This window comes from Pyxicephalus adspersus, chromosome 3 (genome assembly GCF_032062135.1).
Source record: "Pyxicephalus adspersus chromosome 3, UCB_Pads_2.0, whole genome shotgun sequence".
Lineage (NCBI taxonomy): Eukaryota > Metazoa > Chordata > Amphibia > Anura > Pyxicephalidae > Pyxicephalus > Pyxicephalus adspersus.
The window spans coordinates 501,882-521,810 of record NC_092860.1 but is presented as its reverse complement, the minus strand read 5'-3'; the positions used below and the strand labels follow the sequence as shown (position 1 = coordinate 521,810).

The 19,929-nt window shown below is 44.3% G+C and overlaps 1 protein-coding gene across 1 annotated transcript in view; it reads right to left on the bottom strand.

The window, feature by feature from the left end:
• Window positions 1-1,053: 1,053 nt before the first annotated feature.
• The window catches only part of LOC140325345 (uncharacterized), a 37,539-nt gene continuing 18,663 nt past the window's right edge, over window positions 1,054-19,929 (bottom strand). Inside the window, exons 40-78 of the mRNA XM_072403170.1 lie at window positions 19,638-19,789; window positions 14,085-14,418; window positions 13,861-14,004; window positions 13,191-13,347; window positions 13,074-13,101; window positions 12,239-12,353; window positions 12,056-12,148; window positions 11,908-11,971; window positions 11,431-11,529; window positions 10,840-10,943; window positions 10,587-10,725; window positions 10,380-10,498; window positions 10,147-10,296; window positions 9,890-10,060; window positions 9,495-9,801; window positions 8,767-8,834; window positions 8,596-8,683; window positions 8,144-8,261; window positions 7,945-8,068; window positions 7,727-7,863; window positions 7,395-7,650; window positions 7,052-7,294; window positions 6,781-6,957; window positions 6,561-6,706; window positions 6,386-6,476; window positions 5,916-6,305; window positions 4,916-5,042; window positions 4,715-4,833; window positions 4,444-4,640; window positions 4,174-4,357; window positions 3,918-4,083; window positions 3,222-3,655; window positions 2,937-3,140; window positions 2,729-2,854; window positions 2,215-2,385; window positions 2,028-2,132; window positions 1,828-1,923; window positions 1,621-1,752; window positions 1,054-1,181 (exon numbers count right to left, since the gene is read on the bottom strand). Of these exons, the coding sequence (XP_072259271.1) occupies window positions 1,167-1,181; window positions 1,621-1,752; window positions 1,828-1,923; window positions 2,028-2,132; window positions 2,215-2,385; window positions 2,729-2,854; window positions 2,937-3,140; window positions 3,222-3,655; window positions 3,918-4,083; window positions 4,174-4,357; window positions 4,444-4,640; window positions 4,715-4,833; window positions 4,916-5,042; window positions 5,916-6,305; window positions 6,386-6,476; window positions 6,561-6,706; window positions 6,781-6,957; window positions 7,052-7,294; window positions 7,395-7,650; window positions 7,727-7,863; window positions 7,945-8,068; window positions 8,144-8,261; window positions 8,596-8,683; window positions 8,767-8,834; window positions 9,495-9,801; window positions 9,890-10,060; window positions 10,147-10,296; window positions 10,380-10,498; window positions 10,587-10,725; window positions 10,840-10,943; window positions 11,431-11,529; window positions 11,908-11,971; window positions 12,056-12,148; window positions 12,239-12,353; window positions 13,074-13,101; window positions 13,191-13,347; window positions 13,861-14,004; window positions 14,085-14,418; window positions 19,638-19,789 (6,090 nt within the window). The 3' untranslated portion in view covers window positions 1,054-1,166. The remainder of the gene's footprint in view (window positions 1,182-1,620; window positions 1,753-1,827; window positions 1,924-2,027; window positions 2,133-2,214; window positions 2,386-2,728; window positions 2,855-2,936; window positions 3,141-3,221; window positions 3,656-3,917; window positions 4,084-4,173; window positions 4,358-4,443; window positions 4,641-4,714; window positions 4,834-4,915; window positions 5,043-5,915; window positions 6,306-6,385; window positions 6,477-6,560; window positions 6,707-6,780; window positions 6,958-7,051; window positions 7,295-7,394; window positions 7,651-7,726; window positions 7,864-7,944; window positions 8,069-8,143; window positions 8,262-8,595; window positions 8,684-8,766; window positions 8,835-9,494; window positions 9,802-9,889; window positions 10,061-10,146; window positions 10,297-10,379; window positions 10,499-10,586; window positions 10,726-10,839; window positions 10,944-11,430; window positions 11,530-11,907; window positions 11,972-12,055; window positions 12,149-12,238; window positions 12,354-13,073; window positions 13,102-13,190; window positions 13,348-13,860; window positions 14,005-14,084; window positions 14,419-19,637; window positions 19,790-19,929) is intronic.

Sequence of the window (19,929 nt, the reverse complement as noted above, 5' to 3'; positions counted from 1 at the left end):
CCTGCAACTCCTCCACTTCCTGCATCCCCTGCACCTCCTGCACTTCCTGCAACTCCTCCACTTCCTGCATCCCCTGCACCTCCTGCACTTCCTGCTTCTCCTGCACTAAGCAGACCCCAGCTACTAATCCGGGGAAATAAAATGATTATATTGGACAGTGCTGGATGTCAGAGATTTCATTGGATGCGCTGGCATAACCACGCCTTTCTTCCTCTGGATGTAGGGTTTTAGGGAACAGTCCAATCGCCACCTACAGGCCAGGGATGGCAATTACAGTCAGATTGATTCACACAACTTGTAAATTAATGAGCAGCGTGGAGATTTACAGATTTTTCCTTCTCTGTTTTCTGCTCATTATTAAATGTGATTTAAAATTTAGTGCAGAACAATTCTTCAATAAATATAAACTGAAGTAAAATGATCAATTACAGGAAATCGAGTGAATGTACCCAGTGAATTTGCATGGCTTTATAGATTTGAGTATTTGTGAAGCCAAACATTGTCATATATTGTGCTTCAGGGACCCCGGTGTCACCAATCAGCCTCCAATCATTTCCATGCTTTATCCCCTCGTGGTTTATACATGGAAGTTATTTCATGTTTTCTGTACCTTCCAATGATGATTAAGGACCAAAAAAAAATGTGATTTATTTCAACTTCCCCTCACTTATAATGTGGAGGCTGCATTAGTTTTCCTTTTTTGGATTTTTTCCTTTATTGTCCCCTGGAAAACCTGCCAGTACCATGATCCCTGTCCTGGGGTGACAACACTTATTTTCTGTATTCTAACTATGGAGAGCGTTGTCACCTAGGACAGGACTACAGAATACCTCCCTCTTCTTCATAGCGTAGGATGGAGGAGTTCTGTAGTTCATAGAGAGTTCATGAAAAGAGTGCAGGAAGAGACAGGAACCTGACAGCCATTACTGTCCTCCTGAAAAATGCCAATTTCCTGGCTGTCTCCTTGGACAAGCATGTAGCCAGCGAAGGCAGAGTTGCTGACAGATCGCACCAGCATTCCCCAGTATTATTATAATAATATGAACACACAGGGATTTTTTATTTGTGAGTTTTATTTGCACCTAGAGCTACGCATTCTAATTACATACAAACAGATTTAATTACACAAGAGTCCATATTGTATGAACTTCTGCCGACTGATCTCTTCACTCTTCTGCTTTCTGTAAATATAAAGAGAAAACACATTAATTATCTTGAAGATGAACTATAGATTCCTGTGTCCCCACCTACTTCCTGTGTCCCCACCTACTTCCTGTGTCCCCACCTCCCTCCAGCCAGCTTATTGGTCTAAAAATGATCATTGCCCCCTGGTGGCCACCCCATGTAAGACATCTCTGATCATTCTGATTGGTCTGTTGGTGTCACTGCTCAAATGATTTACAAAATTATTTGTGTTCTTTGTTCTTCATTTTAGCTATAAGTGGTAACAGAGCCCCGCCCCTGAGGATCCTTCCAGATTATGGGAAGGTATGTCATCCTGAATCATGAGAATGTGTATACTTCCAATATGGCGGCCCTGAGATATCATTGCACAGAATCCATGCCACCAGATACCCCCCCAGCCGTGTCCCCCGGAATTCATAAAGCGGGGCTCCTCACCCTGACAATGTCCCGGCTCTTGACTCTGAGTTTGTTGACTTGGGACTCTGCAATGTCGGCGCGTTCCTCGGCCTCCTCCAGCTCATGCTGCGTCTTCCTGAATCTGGCCAGGTGGACAGTGGCTTGTTCCTCCTGCAATATTCAGGGGTCAGAGTCTATATATTGTATGAACAAATCACCATTACAGGGGAATGTCGGAGTACTCACAACATCCTCCGCTTGTCTCTTGTAAGATTTCACTTTCATCTGCAGCTTGTCGACCAAATCCTGGAGCCTGAAGACGTTTTTCTTGTCCTCCTCAGACTGTGACGTGGGAAAGATCAGAGATTGGATTGTATTGGTCACTTTATCTCAATTAACCATCACATTCACTCTGTATTCATTCCAGTATCTGGTGATTCACACACCTGGTATGTCAGCTCCTTGACTCTCCTCTCATATTTGCGTACACCTTTTACAGCCTCAGAGCTTCTCTTCTGTTCAGATTCCAAGTCATTTTCCAGCTCCCGGACCTCCAGAATGGAACAAAGATTTAGTTATCGGTGAAAAAACAATTTTCAGACATCAGAAAACATTGAAAGAAATGAAACTCACCCGGGCCTCCAATTTCTGCAGCTGCTTCTTCCCTCCTTTCATGGCCAACTGCTCAGCCTCATCCAGCCGATGCTGCAGATCCTTCACCGACTGTTCCAGATTCTTCTTCATCCTCTCCAGGTGAGCGCTGGTGTCCTGCTCCTTCTTCAGCTCCTCGGCCATCATGGCCGCCTGGGGGTTTAATGAGTTATAATATCATTGTAATACGTTTTATTATTGTGTAAGGAGTTATAATAGTGTGTGTTACATGCTAGGAAAAAAGACATAGGTCCATTAAGTCCAACCACTAGGGAAATAAACATATCCCAGATATAAAACCCAATAAGACATATTAGTGTAAGGAGTTATAATAGTGTAATAAATTATAATATTAGTGCAAGGAGTTATATTAGTGCAAGGAGTTATAATATTAGTGTAAGGAGTTATAATATTAGTGCAAGGAGTTATATTATTAGTGTAAGGAGTTATATTGTTAGTTTATAAAGTTTCACATTTCTCAAGCTCCCGTACTTACATCTGTGATTGCTTTCTTTGCTTTCTCTTCGGCATTCCTGGACTCCTGGACGGCTTCTTCCACTTCGTTTTGCAGTTGTGAGACGTCAGATTCCAGCTTTTTCTTTGTGTTGATCAGGCTGGTGTTCTGAAGGGTGAATGATGAGATATTAATACATTCATTGTGGGTGAACACTCCAAGCAGACACTGCAGGTAATTCCCCCCTCACCTGTGTATGTAGAAGTTGGACGCGCTCGGTGACATCCAGCAGCTCTTGCTCGGCCACCTTCCGTGCGCGATCTGTCTGTTCCAGGGCCGATCTCATCTCTTCAATTTCCGCAGCCAGGAGGTTGCTTCGTCTTTCAGAAATGGCCAGCTGCTCCTTAAGGTCGTCGTTTCCTCTCAGAGCATCGTCAAGGTGCAGCTGGGCGTCCTAAGAAGATAGAATTGGGATATTTTAGCCTAGGCGCTGGCCCTTTTCTATCGGACCAATCAGAACGCTCAGTGATCGCACCTTGAGCTGTCCCTGGACGTTCCTGAGCTGTTTCTGGGACTCGGCTGCCTGGCGGTTTGCATGGCTGAGTTGGATTTCCATCTCATTGAGATCTCCTTCCATCTTCTTCTTCAGTCTCATGGCGTCATTTCTGCTTCTGATCTCTGCATCCAGAGAACTCTGCATGGATTCCAGGGCCCTCTGGCTGTTCCTCTTAATCTGATCGATCTCTTCATCCTTCTCAGCTATCTTCCTATCAATCTCAGACTTCACCTGGGTCAGTTCAAGTTGTATGCGCAGAATTTTGGCCTCTTCATGCTCCAGAGATGCCTCGGCTTCTTCCAGGGCTGATTGGAGTTCAAACTTCTCCTGTTCAATCTGTTTCTTGGCCTTTTCCAGTTCATGAATGGATTTTCCTGTCTCCGCAATCTGTTCAGTCAAATCTGAGATCTCCTCTGTAAAAATCATTTCAACACATCAGGGTTATTCACTAAAGGAGTATTGTATGTTCACTCAGTAATACGGATTTATCACCTTTGCATTAGCTTAGTGAATTCTATGTCAACAAAGAAAATGTACAAAACCTGATCGTTGCTTCTACATGATCGGAGTGGTTTTATCTCATTCACTAAGCTAACGTTTCCTTCCAGGTGATGATTTCTGATATAATAAAACAATTCCATTACAGTGATATAATGGGAAGAATTTGGAGCTTACGTTGGAGGTTCTTGTTTTCTCTCTTTAGGGTCTCCAGTTGGTCTAATGCCTCCTCGTAGGAATTCTTCATCTTGAAGAGCTCAGTGCTCAGAGATCTAGATTCCTTCTGAGAAGCTTCCAGTTCCGCCTGAGTCTCCTCATATTTCTGCTTCCATTCAGCCAGGACCTGAAGTGATAAAATAATAGAGCTCAGTCATCAGATCCATATTGATAAACCTTTCATTGGAGTAATAGGAAATGATATTCCATGACTAACCTTATCAAAGTTCTTCTGCTTCTTATCCAGAGCAGCGCATGCTGAGTTGGAGCGTTCTACATCCACCATCAGATCTTCCACTTCCCCTTGGAGTCTCTGTTTGGTCTTTTCCAGGGAGGCGCATTTGGAGTTCACAGCCTCAATTTGTTCCTCAGCCTCCTGGAGTCTCTGCGCCAGCTTCTTCCTGTTATACACATTGCATTGAATGAATATCAAGCTGCTATATCCTTGCCAATCTCTTCTATAAGAGGGAAGGACGCTGACACTTACTTGGCCTCTTCCAGTTCCTCTGTCCGCTGAATGGCGTCTGTCTCATACTTTGTCCTCCATTGGGCAACCTCACCGTTGGCCTTGGATAATGAACGTTGGAGCTCTCCCTTGGCTTCCTGTTCCTCTTCATATTGCTCCCTGAGAAGGTCACAGTCATGGCGGGCGGACTGAAGCGCGTGAGCCAGGGCATTCTTGGCCTATAGAAAGATATCAATGTGAGTGTGGCTCTCATCCAATCCCATTCACGGGAACATTTTTGGATATATTGTACCTTTGTCTCTTCCTCAAGATGTCTCTTTAACTCTTCAACCTGCTGGGTGAAAGCTTGTTTGCCTCTGGAGAGTTGAGAGACCAAGGACTCTTTTTCTTCCAACTGGCGAGCATATTCACCTGTTTGGGGAGGTAAAAAGATGGGAATGTTGTGTAGCTGCTACAACAATCATTCTAAAAACCTCCGGAGATCAGGAATTACCGCTCTCTGTTTGAAGACGAGCTCTATGGGCGTTTAGGTCGTTAATCACTCGGATATGTTCCTCCTCTTTGGATTTGATCTCAGAATATTGGTCCTCTAGGGTTCGGCACATCTTCTCCAAGTTGGCCTGTTAGAAAATCCAAATTTATCTTTAGATCAGAGCAGAAATCAGTGAATAAATCTATCCGTGGAGGGAATCACTAGAACCTGTGATCTGTGCTGGGTGAACCCGTTATACCCCTGAGGGTGGCTGGGGAATGTTGGGGGGCTCATATACTGCTAATATTCTATAAAAACATGGATACAAAATCTAATTAGTTCCCATGAATACTTTCTATCCATTGTTACGTGCTTACGGATTGTTATCAATTCTTTATTTTTATTACATTGGTAGGGAAATTGTTTTATATTGCTTTGATCCATATTGTGGTAAATACTTATAGAATAAAAATGACATCTCTACCAGTTTACTGTGGTGGGACAGCAATTTAATTTATTACCCCCCCCCCCCTTCATAGTAGGGCAGCTGCACATAGACACCCCTATTCCAGGGGGTATCCAGGCTCTTTGTATGTAACTTACCTGAAGGAATGATTGGGAGTCCAGTGCTGATTCTTAGAGGAGCCCATTCTGTTCTGAAGGGAAATGGACCGGTATCTGTATGTGGGGATATGGTATCTCTATGGCACCACACTGGACTGTTGGCCCTCAAGTTAGGGAAAAGTGAGCTGAATGTCTGGTGCAGCAAGCTGATATCTTGTAGGGGGGGCAGGGTAAAAAAAACCTGCAATCTACATTGAAATATTTAATAAATTTATATAAATAAGAAAATATTATCCTGATCTAGTTTGGAATCAGAAGTATAAAGAATAGATTCACTCATTTCTAGTATGGGGTCATTGCTCTTTCACTCCAGGTCCTTACACAGGAAGTGATTGCATTTCATTTTCTGATTCTTCAGGTCCTAGCTAAAACCCGGCAATGATAAGCCAAGACTTACCTTGGCCTTAGAGACAGAGTCCATGTTGCTGGCCAAATCATCAATCTCCATCTTCAGCTCACTCTTCTCTTTCTCCAGCTTCTGTTTGACTCTTTGGAGGTTGTCAATCTGTTCTCCAAACTCAGCCACACTGTCAGCATGCTTCTTCCTGAGAGCTGCAGATGTGGCTTCGTGCTGTAAGGTGGCCTCCTCCAGGTCGCGTCTCATCTTCTGGAATTCTGCTTCACGTTTCTTGTTCATCTCAATCTGAGCAGATGTGGCCCCTCCGGCTTCCTCCAGACGCTCGCTGATCTCTTCCAGTTCCCTGGAGAGGTCTGCGCGTTGTTTCTCAGCCTTGGCACGAGCTGCCCGTTCTGCCTCAATCTCTTCCTCCAGTTCCTCAATGCGGGCCTAGAATGTACAGAAGTTATTGTCCTCCTCTGTGTTCATAATACAGAAACACAATATTTCTATCTCCCTCATCCAGGTACCTGAAGCTCCTTAATCTTCTTCTGCAGCTGGGAACCCAAAGCTTGCTCATCCTCAATCTTACTCTGGAGTTGGCTGATCTCAAAGTCCTTCCTATATAGGCAGAAATATATTAGGAATAAATATTTCACCTTTAGTCATAGATGACATTTCATATTGCCAATCACAATGTCTTACTTTTTAGCTTTTTCCTCCAACTGTTGTTTTTCATTCTCCAGGTCCATTATGGATTCCTGAGCCAACTTCAGATCTCCCTCCAGCTTCCTCTTTGCTCTCTCCATGTCCATGCGAAGTTTCTTCTCTTGCTCAAGAGAGCCCTCCAGCTATAAAAAATGAATTCATCTAATAAGGATCTCCCCAGACAGTATTAATGTTAGTTGATTAGGTCGTTACTCACATCATCCACTTGCTGCTCCAGCTTGGTCTTGGCCTTGGTCAGGGTGTTGACTTTGTCCTCCTCGGCTTGCAGGTCATCCAGGGTTTGTTGGTGGGCTTCCTGAAGAGCTTTCTTCTCTTTGGTCAGCTTGGCAATGTTCTCATCCAGCACAGCCATCTCTTCAGTGAGGTTTTTAACCTTTATTATACACAAATAATACATTATAATGTAGCAGCAGCACAAGATACATTTAGCATGCAGAATCAGCACCCCCATGGCACTGGTGGAATACCTTGTTTTCTGTGGCGTGCTTCTCTTTCTCTACTTTGGCCAGAGTCAGCTCCAGATCATCAATGTCTTTCTTCAGCTCAGAACATTCATCCTCCAGTTTCCTTTTCTTGGCTGTCAGCTCTGCATTGCATTCTTCTTCATCCTCCAGCCTCTCATTAATCTCCTTGATTTTGGCTTCCATTTGAATCTTGGCTTTGATGAGACCCTCACACCTTTCCTCAGCATCTGCCAGGTTTTCAGATTCCTGTGAAGTGGATTTAATTATAAGTATAAATCTCATAGAATGTTCCTCAGGAAGTATTCTCTGCATATCGGCTCTGATATTATATATAGGTAACACTCACAGATGTAACTTGGAGCTGCAGGTCGTTCTTCTCTTGGATGATGGATACCATCTTCTCTTCAAGCTCTTTCCTCTTTGCTTCTGACTTAGCCAGAGCCTCCTTTGTCTTCTCAAACTCTTCCTTCATGTTGGCCATTTCCTTCTCAGATTCGGCGCTCTTCAGCAGAGGTTTGATCTTGAAGTAGAGTTTCATCCATGGCCAATGTTTGACATTCATGAATGATCGGACGTTGTACTGGATGCAGAAGATGGACTCTCTGGAAAGGATACCCAATGGTTATTTTAATGAACATTTCATAGTTCTATAATAACAATTTTTTGAATATAGAATACCTCCTCTCCATCATCCTTCTGAACTCCACCCTCATGAGGAATCCTCTGCACATGGCCTGAGTACGAGTGATCAGTTGTGCCAACTTATCATCCCTCATCTCCTCAAGAAGACCCAACAGACCAGCTTTAAAGAACACCTAAAAGACATAGAATCCAATATAAATCTGTGGAGTTGGGGAGATAAACAATATAAACCAAACTCATACAAAGCATTGTACCTTGGTGTGCCCAAACTTGTACTGTGTGTGGTCAACATCAATGGATCCAAGAAGCTTCTCAGAAGCCTTCTTGCTGTCAATAAACTGACCTTCTGGGATGGCACTGGCATTCAGGACCTTGTAACTGTGAAAAAAGCAAATATGTTATTCTATTCTTACTTTATACATTGTCACATTGCAGCTAAGGAAATGATCATACCGTTGTTTGAAGTCACCATAGAGGATTCTGCTGGGGAAACCTTTCCTGCAAATTCTGATGCCCTCCAGCACACCGTTACACCTGAGCTGGTGCATGACCAAGTGATGTTCCATAGCACCTAAGGTGAAAATGTTTCATGGTAAAACAGAATCCATGCGAGAACATTGGTATTGTTAGTATTTCTTTCATAGCCACATATTATTGTATCATATTTATCCAACTGGTGCCAAGGTTCAGCTGAGTCTGTACAGTGCTTCTACTGTCACCCAATGATCATTTAGAGTGACAGTTATTGAGAGTCTGAAGGCTTTGGACTAAGCCAGAATGAGCCCACTCCCGCAGCATACAAGTTATACACAAAGTATAGCAATCATATTTCATGTAAAGTTATGGAGCCACAAAGCAAACTTTTTTGTTCACAAAACATATGAAATGCTTTTCGTTCAGCTGACCTGGGGTCTTGGTTTCATTGGGGATCAAGCAACGCACAAAGTGAGGGTGAGTGCTCCTCAAGTTTGACATCAGCTTGTTCAGATTCTCCTGTAGATGGACAAAAACAAAATCTATCAGTGGGTGTACAGAAGGAATGAGATATAAATGAATAACATATGACGGGCTCCTACCCTAAAGAGAGCAGAAACAGTCTGGAATGAAGAACCCTTCTTCTTACCACCCTTCTTGCCACCGGTGTCTGAAACAAGAAGAATCTCATAAAGCTGGGACATTTCTGCAAGAACAGATATTGCAACGTCTAATATAGGGAATAATTCATTCCCAGGTGGTCCTTTTATACCAGAATATCAATGTAAAACTGGAGGGTCAGTGATGTGATATTGGGGGGTCAGTGATGGGAATATTGGGGGGTCCATGATGGGAAATTGGGGGGTCAGTGATGTTATATTGGGAGGTCAGTGATGTTATATTATGGGGTCAGTGATGGGAATATTGGGGGGTCCATGATGGGATATTGGGGGTCAGTGATGTTATTTTGGAGGGTCAGTGATGGTGATATTGGGGGGTCAGTGATGTTATATTGTAGGGCCAGTGATGGGAATATTGGGGGTCAGTGATGTTACTTTGGAGGGTCAGTGATGGTGATATTGGGGGGGCAGTGATGTTATATTGGAGGGCCACTGATGTGATATTGAAGGGTCAGTGATGGGAATATTGAGGGGTCCGTGGTGAAATATTGGGGGGTCAGTGATGTTATATTGGAGAATAAGTTGGTTCTGGTTGCAGGAGGGACTGATATAACCTCATTTATGTATTTTATACAGTATATACATTTATAAAGCTCTGTGTATACTGATGATACAGAAAATTGAATAAAGATACCAAAATATTATCTTACCATCAGAAGCAGAATAGGCTGAATAGAGGAAGGACAGGAGTTTTACAGAAGACTTCTGGTACAGCCCAATGACGGTCTCATTCAGTGGGTCCTTGTTCTTGTCCAGCCAGCCAGTGATGTTATAATCCACGGTACCAGCATAATGGACCAGGGAGAAGTGAGCCTCAGCTTTGCCTTTGGCTGGTTTGGGTTTCTGGAAGTTGTTGGATTTGCCCAGATGTTGGTCGTACAGTTTATTCTTGAAGGAAGTGTCAGTCGCCTTGGGGAACATGCACTCCTCTTCCAGAATGGAGAAGATGCCCATTGGCTAGAGGAGAAGAGCGTTCTTAGTATTCTCTTTATTAGGATGTAGTAATGGTCTAGGGATAATAACCAACCTAACTGGATGTACCTACCTTCTCAATAAGCTCAATGCAGGCAGCCAAGTCCATGCCGAAGTCAATGAACTCCCACTCAATGCCTTCCTTCTTGTACTCCTCTTGTTCCAGCACAAACATATGGTGGTTGAAGAACTGTTGCAGCTTCTCATTGGTGAAGTTGATGCAAAGTTGTTCCAAGCTGTTGTACTGTATGAGAGAAGATCATTTACTGAGTTCAGTTTTCCTAAGTAAAACATTGGTGGAACATTCATGAATCAAGTCATGATACTCACATCAAAGATCTCAAAGCCAGCAATATCCAAGACGCCAATGAAGTGCTGTCTTGGTTGTTTGGTGTCCAGCTGCTGGTTGATACGGAGGACCATCCACAAGAACATCTTCTCATAGACGGACTTGGCCAGGGCACCCACTGAGTTGTACACCTTGTCAAGGTAACAATGATTCAGGTTTAGTATGCGGTAATTTGTCTCCTGATGGTACAAAAATGAATGCAGAATGTTCTTACCTGCTGGACAGTTTGACCTTTGGTGACGAATTCATTTCCGACTTTGACCCTGGGGTAGCACAGAGCCTTCAGGAGATCGGCTGAATTTAAGCCCATCAGGTAGGCAGCCTTGTCAGCCACTGCGACATAGAAAGAGCTTTTATTAGAGAGCTGTATGATAACCGTAAGAATATGGAATCTACGTATTCAGTGCCATATCTGCCTCACCCTCTGTGCCCTCGGGCTCAGCCTGCTCCTCTCTTTGCTTCTGCTTGAACTTCATGTTACCATAATGCATGACGGCACCGGTCATTTTGTAGATGCCCATCTTCTCATCTTGGTTAAATCCCAGGATGTCAATGGCACTCTATTAAACAAAAGTTCAGAACATGAAACTTAGAATCTCCCTGGCTGTGACACATTCACACCTGATCTGGTTCTATATTGTATGTATAATAATCCAGAGATGTTGTCCACTTACATCAGTAGCCATTAATTCCTCCTGGTCATCAATGCTGGCCACAGTGATCTCACCCTGGCTGACATAGGGGTAGTCATAGGGGTTTGTGGTGATCAGAAGCATTTCTGGAAAGAGGAAGGAACATTTGGTGTAGCAGCCATGATTAGACTATACTCCTGGCAATGTCTATCCTAGAATAATCTGTCATTCTGTATTGAGGTTTTGTGGATCACAGGTTCTGCAACTATTCTCTATTGTTTTCAAACATTTTCTGCTACTTATCGGTATATATTTTATATATTTATTACATAAAAATCTCTTTCTTATCATTGGGATCTGTTTTCTTATTATATTTTTACCCCCAATGACTCCCCCATATCTGATCTGTTTTTTTGAGGCTAGACAATCCAAAATCCACAATTCTCAGTGTTGGTCTCTGCATTGGGGTTTCTAGGTCTACCTGCTACGGACAATATAGCGTCTCTTCATGTTGGATATTTATGTTCTGGTGAAACCCCATAGGAGAACCCCAAGGAGATATAAGGAGCAGAGGCATCTTTCATCCTAACACATAACTGCAGCCATTGAACATTTCTCCCCAGCATCACTCACCGATCAGCTCCGGCCTCTTGTTGGACATGATCTGGTAGAAGATGTGGTAGCTTCTTTCAGCAGACAGTTGGAATGTTACTCTGGATTTTTCCAGCAGATCTAGAACAATGGATCATTTTTAAGAAACTCAAGTTGAGGCCAACAACAATCAGGCAAATTTACATAATCATTGCTGAGCATTATGCAGACCCCTGTTACAGACCCCCAATATTTTATGAGTGGCAACACTATACAGGTGCCTCTGATTCATCCGAACACAGACTGGTCCATCAGTTGGGGTGCTATGCGAAGGACCTTGTGACCTGTGCTGTTGGTTGGGGAAATCTTTAGGGTCTACACATGCGAGGTCGGTGAGTATACCAGACAATGTACTCTGCACCCAGTACTCTGCACCCAGCACTCTGCACCCAGCACTCTGCACCCAGCACTCTGCACCCAGCACTCTGAAGTATGGTCTTAGATTTCCTTTTTACTTACATGTTTCAATATCAGCAGAGGACAGTTTTCCTGTAGTGCCAAAGTGAATTCTGATGAATTTCCCCTGTGCATCAGATAGGAAGCGTTAGATATAAAGTTTATGTACAATCATTATACAACCAAAGTCCCATCATTGAACCCAACTCACAAAGCGGGAGGAGTTGTCATTCCTGACGGTCTTGGCGTTACCAAAAGCCTCCAGCAGAGGGTTGGCCTGGATGATTTGATCCTCCAGCGTTCCCTAGAATTGGTGGAATGAAATTTGTGGCTGTAATTCGGGGTTTCTCTTTCCTGACATTTCATGGACAATGACCGGGATCTGGCAACTCACCTGAATCTTTCCTGGCTGAGCCTCTTTGGGTTTCTTGTCACCAATAGCTGCAATGGTGGCGAAGTATTGGATGACACGTTTCGTGTTGACAGTCTTCCCGGCACCGGATTCTCCACTATGGGATAAAACATAGAATATTCACCAAGGGGAGATTTACAGAGGGAATTTCCGCTATTACTATTATTATAAATAATCAGGATTTATATAGCGCCAACATATTACGCAGCGCTGTACATTAAATATGGGTTGCAAATGACAGACAGATACAGACAGTGACACAGGAGGAGAGGACCCTGCCCCGAAGAGCTTACAATCTAAGCTTTTCACTTATCAAGTTGATAATTCACTTAGCTTAGTGAATGTGGTGATAGATGAGTTTGCACAGGATATCCAATCATATTTAGGAAATCTAAACTAAAATGTGGGTGGAAAATGCCCTGTGGTATATGAATCGAGAATCCTCTAAGGTATATGGGTTGGGGATTCCCTGTGGTATATGGGTTGGGGATACCCTGTGGTATATGGGTTGGGGATCTGTGGTATATGGGTTGGGGATTCCCTGTGGTATATAGGTTGGGGATACCCTGTGGTATATGTGCTGAGGATTCGCTGTGGTATATGGGTTGGGGATTCCCTGTGGTATATAGGTTGGGGATTCCCTGTGGTATATGGGTTGGGAATTCCCTGCAGTATATGGGTTGGGGATACCCTTCAGCATATGTGGTGAAATTTCTCCCCCGTATAATGGTTGGGAATGTCCTGTGGGGGGATGGCTGAGGGTCTGCTCCTTTCTTCTCATATATAACATGCACAATACCATTATTGGTGAACTCACGTGATCAGGATGGACTGGTTGTCACGATCTGGGGGAATAAAGAAGAATTGGCTTAGTGTGAGGTCTCTTTGTATGATTCACTTCTTGCAGATTCTCATCAGATAATATTGGACTCACCAGTCAGCATGAACTGATAAGCGTTGTCAGAGATGGAGAAGATGTGTGGTGGAGCCTCCTGACGCTTCTTCCCTCTGTACCCAGCAACCACCTCGGGGTTGTACACGGGGAGCCACTTGTAGGGGTTGACGGTGACACAGAAAAGGCCGGAGTAGGTCTGTATGACAAGCACCAGGTGGGGGCAGTATGTTAAATGGGGGCATCAATAAATGGGGAAAGATTCTCATAGATCATATCAGAGCTTTCTTATAACTAATATTAACTATAGGAAGAAAAATTAGCGAGAAAATGATCCCACTGCCCATAGAAAATCAGGAAAGAATGAATCCATCAGGCGTTTGTCCATTGGCCAGTGAATGATTTGTGTGTAATTGGCCAATCAGTGAGTGAATGATGGGCCAGTGAACGATTGGAGAATAAATGGCCAGTGAATGATTGGTAATGATTGGCCAGTGAATGATTTGTGTGTAATTGGCCAATCAGTGAGTGAATGATGGGCCAGTGAATGATTGGAGAATAAATGGCCAGTGAATGATTGGCCAGTGAATGATTGGTTAATGATTGGTCAGCTGCCCCGTTGGTTGAACACATTTTGAACAGATTTAGAATGTCGGATCTCTCTTTGGCCTTCGTCTTACCACAGAGTTCCATGTCATGTATTCTGACTTACGTAGATCATCCAGGCGGCATAACGCTCTTTGAGGTTATACAGGACTGCAGGCTCGTTCAGGTGAGTCATCATGGCCATGTCTTCAATCTTGTCGTACTTTGGAGGGTTCATGGGGAAAACTTCATCTTCCTTCACTGTTACAGTCTATGGACAATCAGGAGGTGATTAGAATGCAATGAATGGATTCAATATGAAGATTTGTTATCCGATGGTTCCCAACTTACCGTGTTGTCTTCTTTCTTTACGGTGACTTTTCCCCCCTCTCTGCCGGTAATGATGCCTTTCACGTACATCACCTTGGGGTCAATGACGAAGTAGGAGGTCTTGGCATCAAAGGGCCGATTTTGGGCCTCAATCCTCTCCTTTTCAGATTTACGGAGGAAAGGGGCTGCGACCCCAAACACCGCCATCTCACCGTCACCCATGGCTGATGGTTCTGTGACAAAAGCAATGGAAAAGTTTTTAGGGATCTGCAGCCCTGGAGGTTCCTTGCCTCTGGTTGGCTGCCCAGGATCTTCTAGGGCAATACTGGGGCTGTCCAGCAATACTGAAGCACCGCTGTAGTGTGATGGCAATATTGGGTCAGTATACTGGTTCTGTCCATTTGTCTGCTTCTAACCTCTGACAACCTTGTACTGCTGTTGTCCTATCACCTATCTCTATCTGGTCATTATTGTCCCTGAAGCCCAATGATGGGGGCATGCCAGGGCATGCTGGTCCCAGCATGGGGTAAACCATCATTATTAGGTAAGTACCTAACATGTGAGATAGTCTCTGGACTCCCATGGTGGGGTGCCAGGGCTAGCTGGGATAGAAGATTCCAACAAAAATCCAAATGGAATATTGGAAATAATGGTGGCCCAGTCATCCCCTATGAGTCGGACCCAAACATTTCAAAGATTGGACTTTTTTTCAGAATGCCAGGGATTCCCTGCTAAAGACGATATTTTGGGAATGGGTCAGGAAATTTCCCGAATGTGGGTGGGTTGGGGGAAGTCACAGAAACAAGAAAAGATTATTGGCCCTGGGACTGAGCCGGCACCATCGGAACCCCAAGACACCCCCTGATTTGGCCATGATGGCTCCTCACCTCTAGTACGCCTTTAAGATGTGGAACCGATGACTCTGGCTGGGAAGGGAAGCTGTGAAAAGAGAAAAATTGTATTCAGTGCAAGAGAAATGATAGGAATAAAATATGGCAATACCTTTCTTTCACTTATAGGGGGTGACATAGTGCAGCCCCCCCTCCTCTTATCTACAATGTGATAAAAAGCCGAATCAGCAGAAATGTAAATCCCACCAATCATTGTACAACGGGATGAGCCGGATCAGAAAGGGGAAATCCTGGCTAATCCTGATCCAGGAATGTTAGGTGTGGAAAGGTCAGAGCCCAGGAGGGCCAACTGCTGGATGGCAATGATAGACCAGTCCTTAAAGAATAACTCTGGCATTTGGGCTAAACACAGAACGACTTGGAAACCTATTATCTATGAATCGGAAATCACTGCAGGGAGGACTCCGCCTCCCCTTCTCCCACCATACAGAGTCATTACTAAGGGAAAAAGACCCCTAATGGTTTGCTGCACTGACCCCATCCGCCCGGCACAATCAGACCACAGGAAATCATTGTGTGATATCTCCAGAACAGATGCAGTTGTGGATCTACATTTGGTAAAAACTTTCATTTTATATAAATATCTTCATGGAAGGGGTACAGTACTTCATTTTCCAAGCCAAGTATGAATACAATTATCCCAAATTAGTTGTCCAATCAGAATTAAACAGAAAAAAAATTGGATAAGCCTGCCATAGTTATAGGGGGGTCTTGGTGTAGCCTGGCCGGGGGCATGCCATAGGTATGGGGGGTCATTGTGTAGCCTGGCTGGGGGGGCGTGCCATAGTTATGGGGGGGTCCTGGTGTAGCCTTGCCGGGGAGGGAATGCCATAGTTTTGGGGGGGTCATTGTGTAGCCTGGCCGGGGGGGCATGCTATAGTTATGGGGGGGTCATTGTGTAGCCTGGTGGGGGGGCATGCAATAGTTATGGGGGGTCATTGTGCACCCTGGCCGGGGGGGTTCCATAGTTTTGGGGGGGTCATTGTGTAGCCTGGCCGGGGGATCCTACCATAATCCAGGGGCCGGAAGGTCTTACCTCTAGATGCAGAGAAGTGAAGGATGACCCCCCCGGTGTCCCGGCTACTTTTATATAGGCAGGATTGCTGCCCCAGCACATTCACTCTCTATATTTGGTGTATCAGACTACGGACACAGCTGTAAAAATGTGTGGAGGATGAGTTTCACCATCCATGGAGGCACGGCACAATGTGATTGGCTGCCAGTGTACACAGGGCCATATGGGCAAATCATTAGACATCCGAGGGCCACACTGCAAGACCGAGATGAAACCAGAGCTGGCCGAGATGGAGGAGAGGAGAAACCCCCAGACATAACGGTAAGATAGATAGATAGATAGAGGGATAGATAGAGAGATAGATAGATAGATAGATAGAGGGATAGATAGATAGATAGATAGATAGATAGATAGATAGATAGATAGATAGATAGATAGATAGAGGGATAGATAGATAGAGGGATAGATGGATAGATAGATAGATAGATAGATAGATAGATAGATAGATAGATAGATTCCAGGTAGATGGAAGGGTAGTTATCAATCAATAGACATATAGATTATTATTAATAGATGGAGACAGAAGATTGATGTGCGGATGGAAGGGTAGAAGTTGTGTTTTGTGATATTTGTGTTGCTGGGGTTTGTAGCTGTAATTTGTGTTTCAGAGTCTCATTCCTCCTGCTGCACTCCTCATAGTGGTCCAAGCATGTATATGCAGGAATATCGGGGGCTGACCCCCCATGGAGCACAGATCTGTTCTGAGTTATATTTTCTTTTTCTATGGAGGAAACATTGAACAGTAATTTTTATTCCCATTACCAGTTGGTTGGGTTTCTATTTTTGTGTCCGATAACATTGATTTTAATATTTGCTGCTGACATATTGCTGATTTATTGATCCTGGAGGTGCTAATATTCATCACCATCAATCAAAGGGACTCCTCAGAATCTACATCAATACCTCAACCAATCAGGACGCAGCACCAAACTCTTCAGGGGCAGTTTCATCTCAATAATAAATCCCCAACAATTTACCCCAAATACATTTCTTCTTTTCCATAAATAGATTTGTTATAACTGTGCAATGCATGGACAATGAGCGTGGTTTCAACCAATCAGTGAGCAGAGGATAGGCAGTGCCCACCCCTTTCCCTCCCCCAGGGAACCTCATTCCATATATTTGTATATTACAGATCAATAAATATTTATTTAATTTATATTTATCAATTTTTTTGATTTATATTTTGTGACCGTTATCTGTTTATAAATAAAAATGAAATAAAAGGGTCTTCTCGCCTGTCATATATTCATATTTATATTGTGTGGAGGGTTTGTAGTCATTGATATCAATATGCGTGTTTTGGGGTAACATTCACTCGGATACACCTGACCTGTAGTGTGATCTCTGTGTGTCTGGATCAGGAGATCCGTGTGGTTGATCATGATGAACCAACATGGAAATCACATTCACACCGCCATTGCAGAGTAACCAGCTGTGGAAAATGTTTGCCCTGTGTATGGGGCAGTGGGCGGGGCTTGGACAGTGAACATCATTCATTCCAGTGTGATAAATGGCTGTAACCCCAATCCTGACACTGATTGGTCATGTGATTTGCATGTTATAACATCAGAGCCATGGACATATGACAGGTGCTCTTTATATTTATCATACAGGTAAAGATCTTCCATCATTGTGATCCCTCCCAGGAATAATAAGGATCCTTATGGGGCGTATAACACGCGGACATCTCAGCTCACCCGGGGTCACCTCTACTTATAGTAAGATATTTCTCACCCCGATCCGGTAATGAAATATTCCCCCAGCCGGCACAAACTGTCACCCAAGCTGGGACAGATCATTCTGAGCTGCTGAAATCATCTTCATATTAAAGGAGTCCCAGGGGCCCCGCCCAACCCAAGCCGGATTATAATATTTGGGGAGACAGAAAATCATCAGCCGGAGGAACCCCATGAAACCAATCCCAAATCAGGGGACCCCCAAACCAAGAGACCCCCCAAACCAAGAGACCCCCAAACCAAGAGACCCCCCCAAACCAAGAGACCCCCCACCACCTCCCCCATGGTTCTCCTGGGAATTCAGATCACATTCTATATTCAATGATTTATAGCACCAACATCATCCACGGCGCTGTACAGAGTGTTCTAAAATTGTAATGATATCAGCAGACAGACGTGGTGAATGTGGTGAATAGGGTGAAAGCTGTGAATGTGAATCCTCTTCCAGAATGTCTAAAGATTCAGCTCTCCCATTGATTGGAGGACATTCTGGGGCTTGCAACCTCTTTAAATACCCCCATTGGGGATTATTGATCAGACCCCCCCCCCAGGAAACCTCCTATATAAACCCCCACCTCATGCCTGTCCCTGGACAGATGGGGTATATAACATGGGGTGGGGTAAATATAAGGGGCGACAGAACTCCAGGGGGGGACGTCCTCCTAAAAAGGGGTCTCATGTAGGAACGAAATGCAGGGAGGCAATGAGGAGGAAATTTTATTCACAATCAACCACGGGGACACCACGGGGACACCGAGAGCCTCATCTGTCCCAGTTTGTGTCACCTTATAGCAGCCAATAGAATTGTAATAGAAATAGAAATTCCCAGTATCCCACTGCTTTCCTCCACACATTCACTCTAGTGACCCCACACATTCACTGTAGTGACCCCATACATTCACTATAGTGACCCCATACATTCACTGTAGTGACCCCTTCTTTCACCTTAGTGACCCCACACATTCACTGTAGTGACCCCATACTTTCACCCTAGTGACCCCACACATTCACTGTAGTGACCCCACACATTCACTATAGTGATCCCACACATTCACTCCAGTGACCCCACACATTCTTTGTAGTGACCCCACACATTCACTCTAGTGACCCCACACAATACAGTTATATTGGGAGGAGTAGTTATACTCCAGGTGAGGACCCCATGGGTTGATTGAGGGATTGAAGCGAATTTAGCACCTCGGGTTCGTCCTGTCCTTGGGACCCCAGGTTTGCCCATTGCCGGGGTTCCATTATTCTGTGCCATGCTGAAGCCCCTCCCCCCATACAAGCTCTAGGGCGCCCCCCTGTGGTCCTGGGTCATAATGAACATACTGGAAGATCAGATCTGCAGGAAGGTCACTGGGATTCCTGGAATGAAGAACTTTCAGATTATCTCCTAATGAGGATTCATTATCCCATCTGTGGTGACAACAACCCAACGTGTAACGAATTAGCAGCTGACGTATGGTCATAGGATAGAATGCAGGGAACAGGAATCTGTACTGGGGGGATCCTTTCATTCTATTGGTTATAAAGATACAAAAGATTGCCCCCGCCATCCATACACATGTGGCCTTTGTGGGGGCGGGGCACAGCATATCAACCAATGACATTAAGGAGAGTGAGGGACCGGCAGCCAATGAATGAAGTATAATGATAATCTGGAGATCTGGAATTGGTGGAATCTCCAGAGCTGCAGGGAAGTTGGACGCGGACACTGCGGAGTTCTTGCAAAATTCTATTTTATTAACGCTAGAAATTTAAGACGCTCTGATTGGATGACAAAGTGAGAAAGATTTCACATTTTGTGTTTGTCTTCCTTCACCTTGCGGCGGCTCAGTTGCTCCCTCATTCTTCGCTCTTGGTGATCTTGGTGACTTCTCGTGTTTTAACCCGAAGTTTATTGACCTGAGACTCGGCAATGTCGGCTCTTTCTTCTGCCTCCTCCAACTCGTGCTGGATCTTACGGTACTTGGACAGATTAACGTTGGATTGCTCCTCCTAGGGAGGGAAAAGAAGATATAGAAAGTCCGACCACTGACCGATATCTACCCAGAACAGGCCAAATCTACCCTAAACTGGCCAAATCTACCCAGAACAGGCCAAATCTACCCTAAACTGGCCAAATCTACCCCAAACTG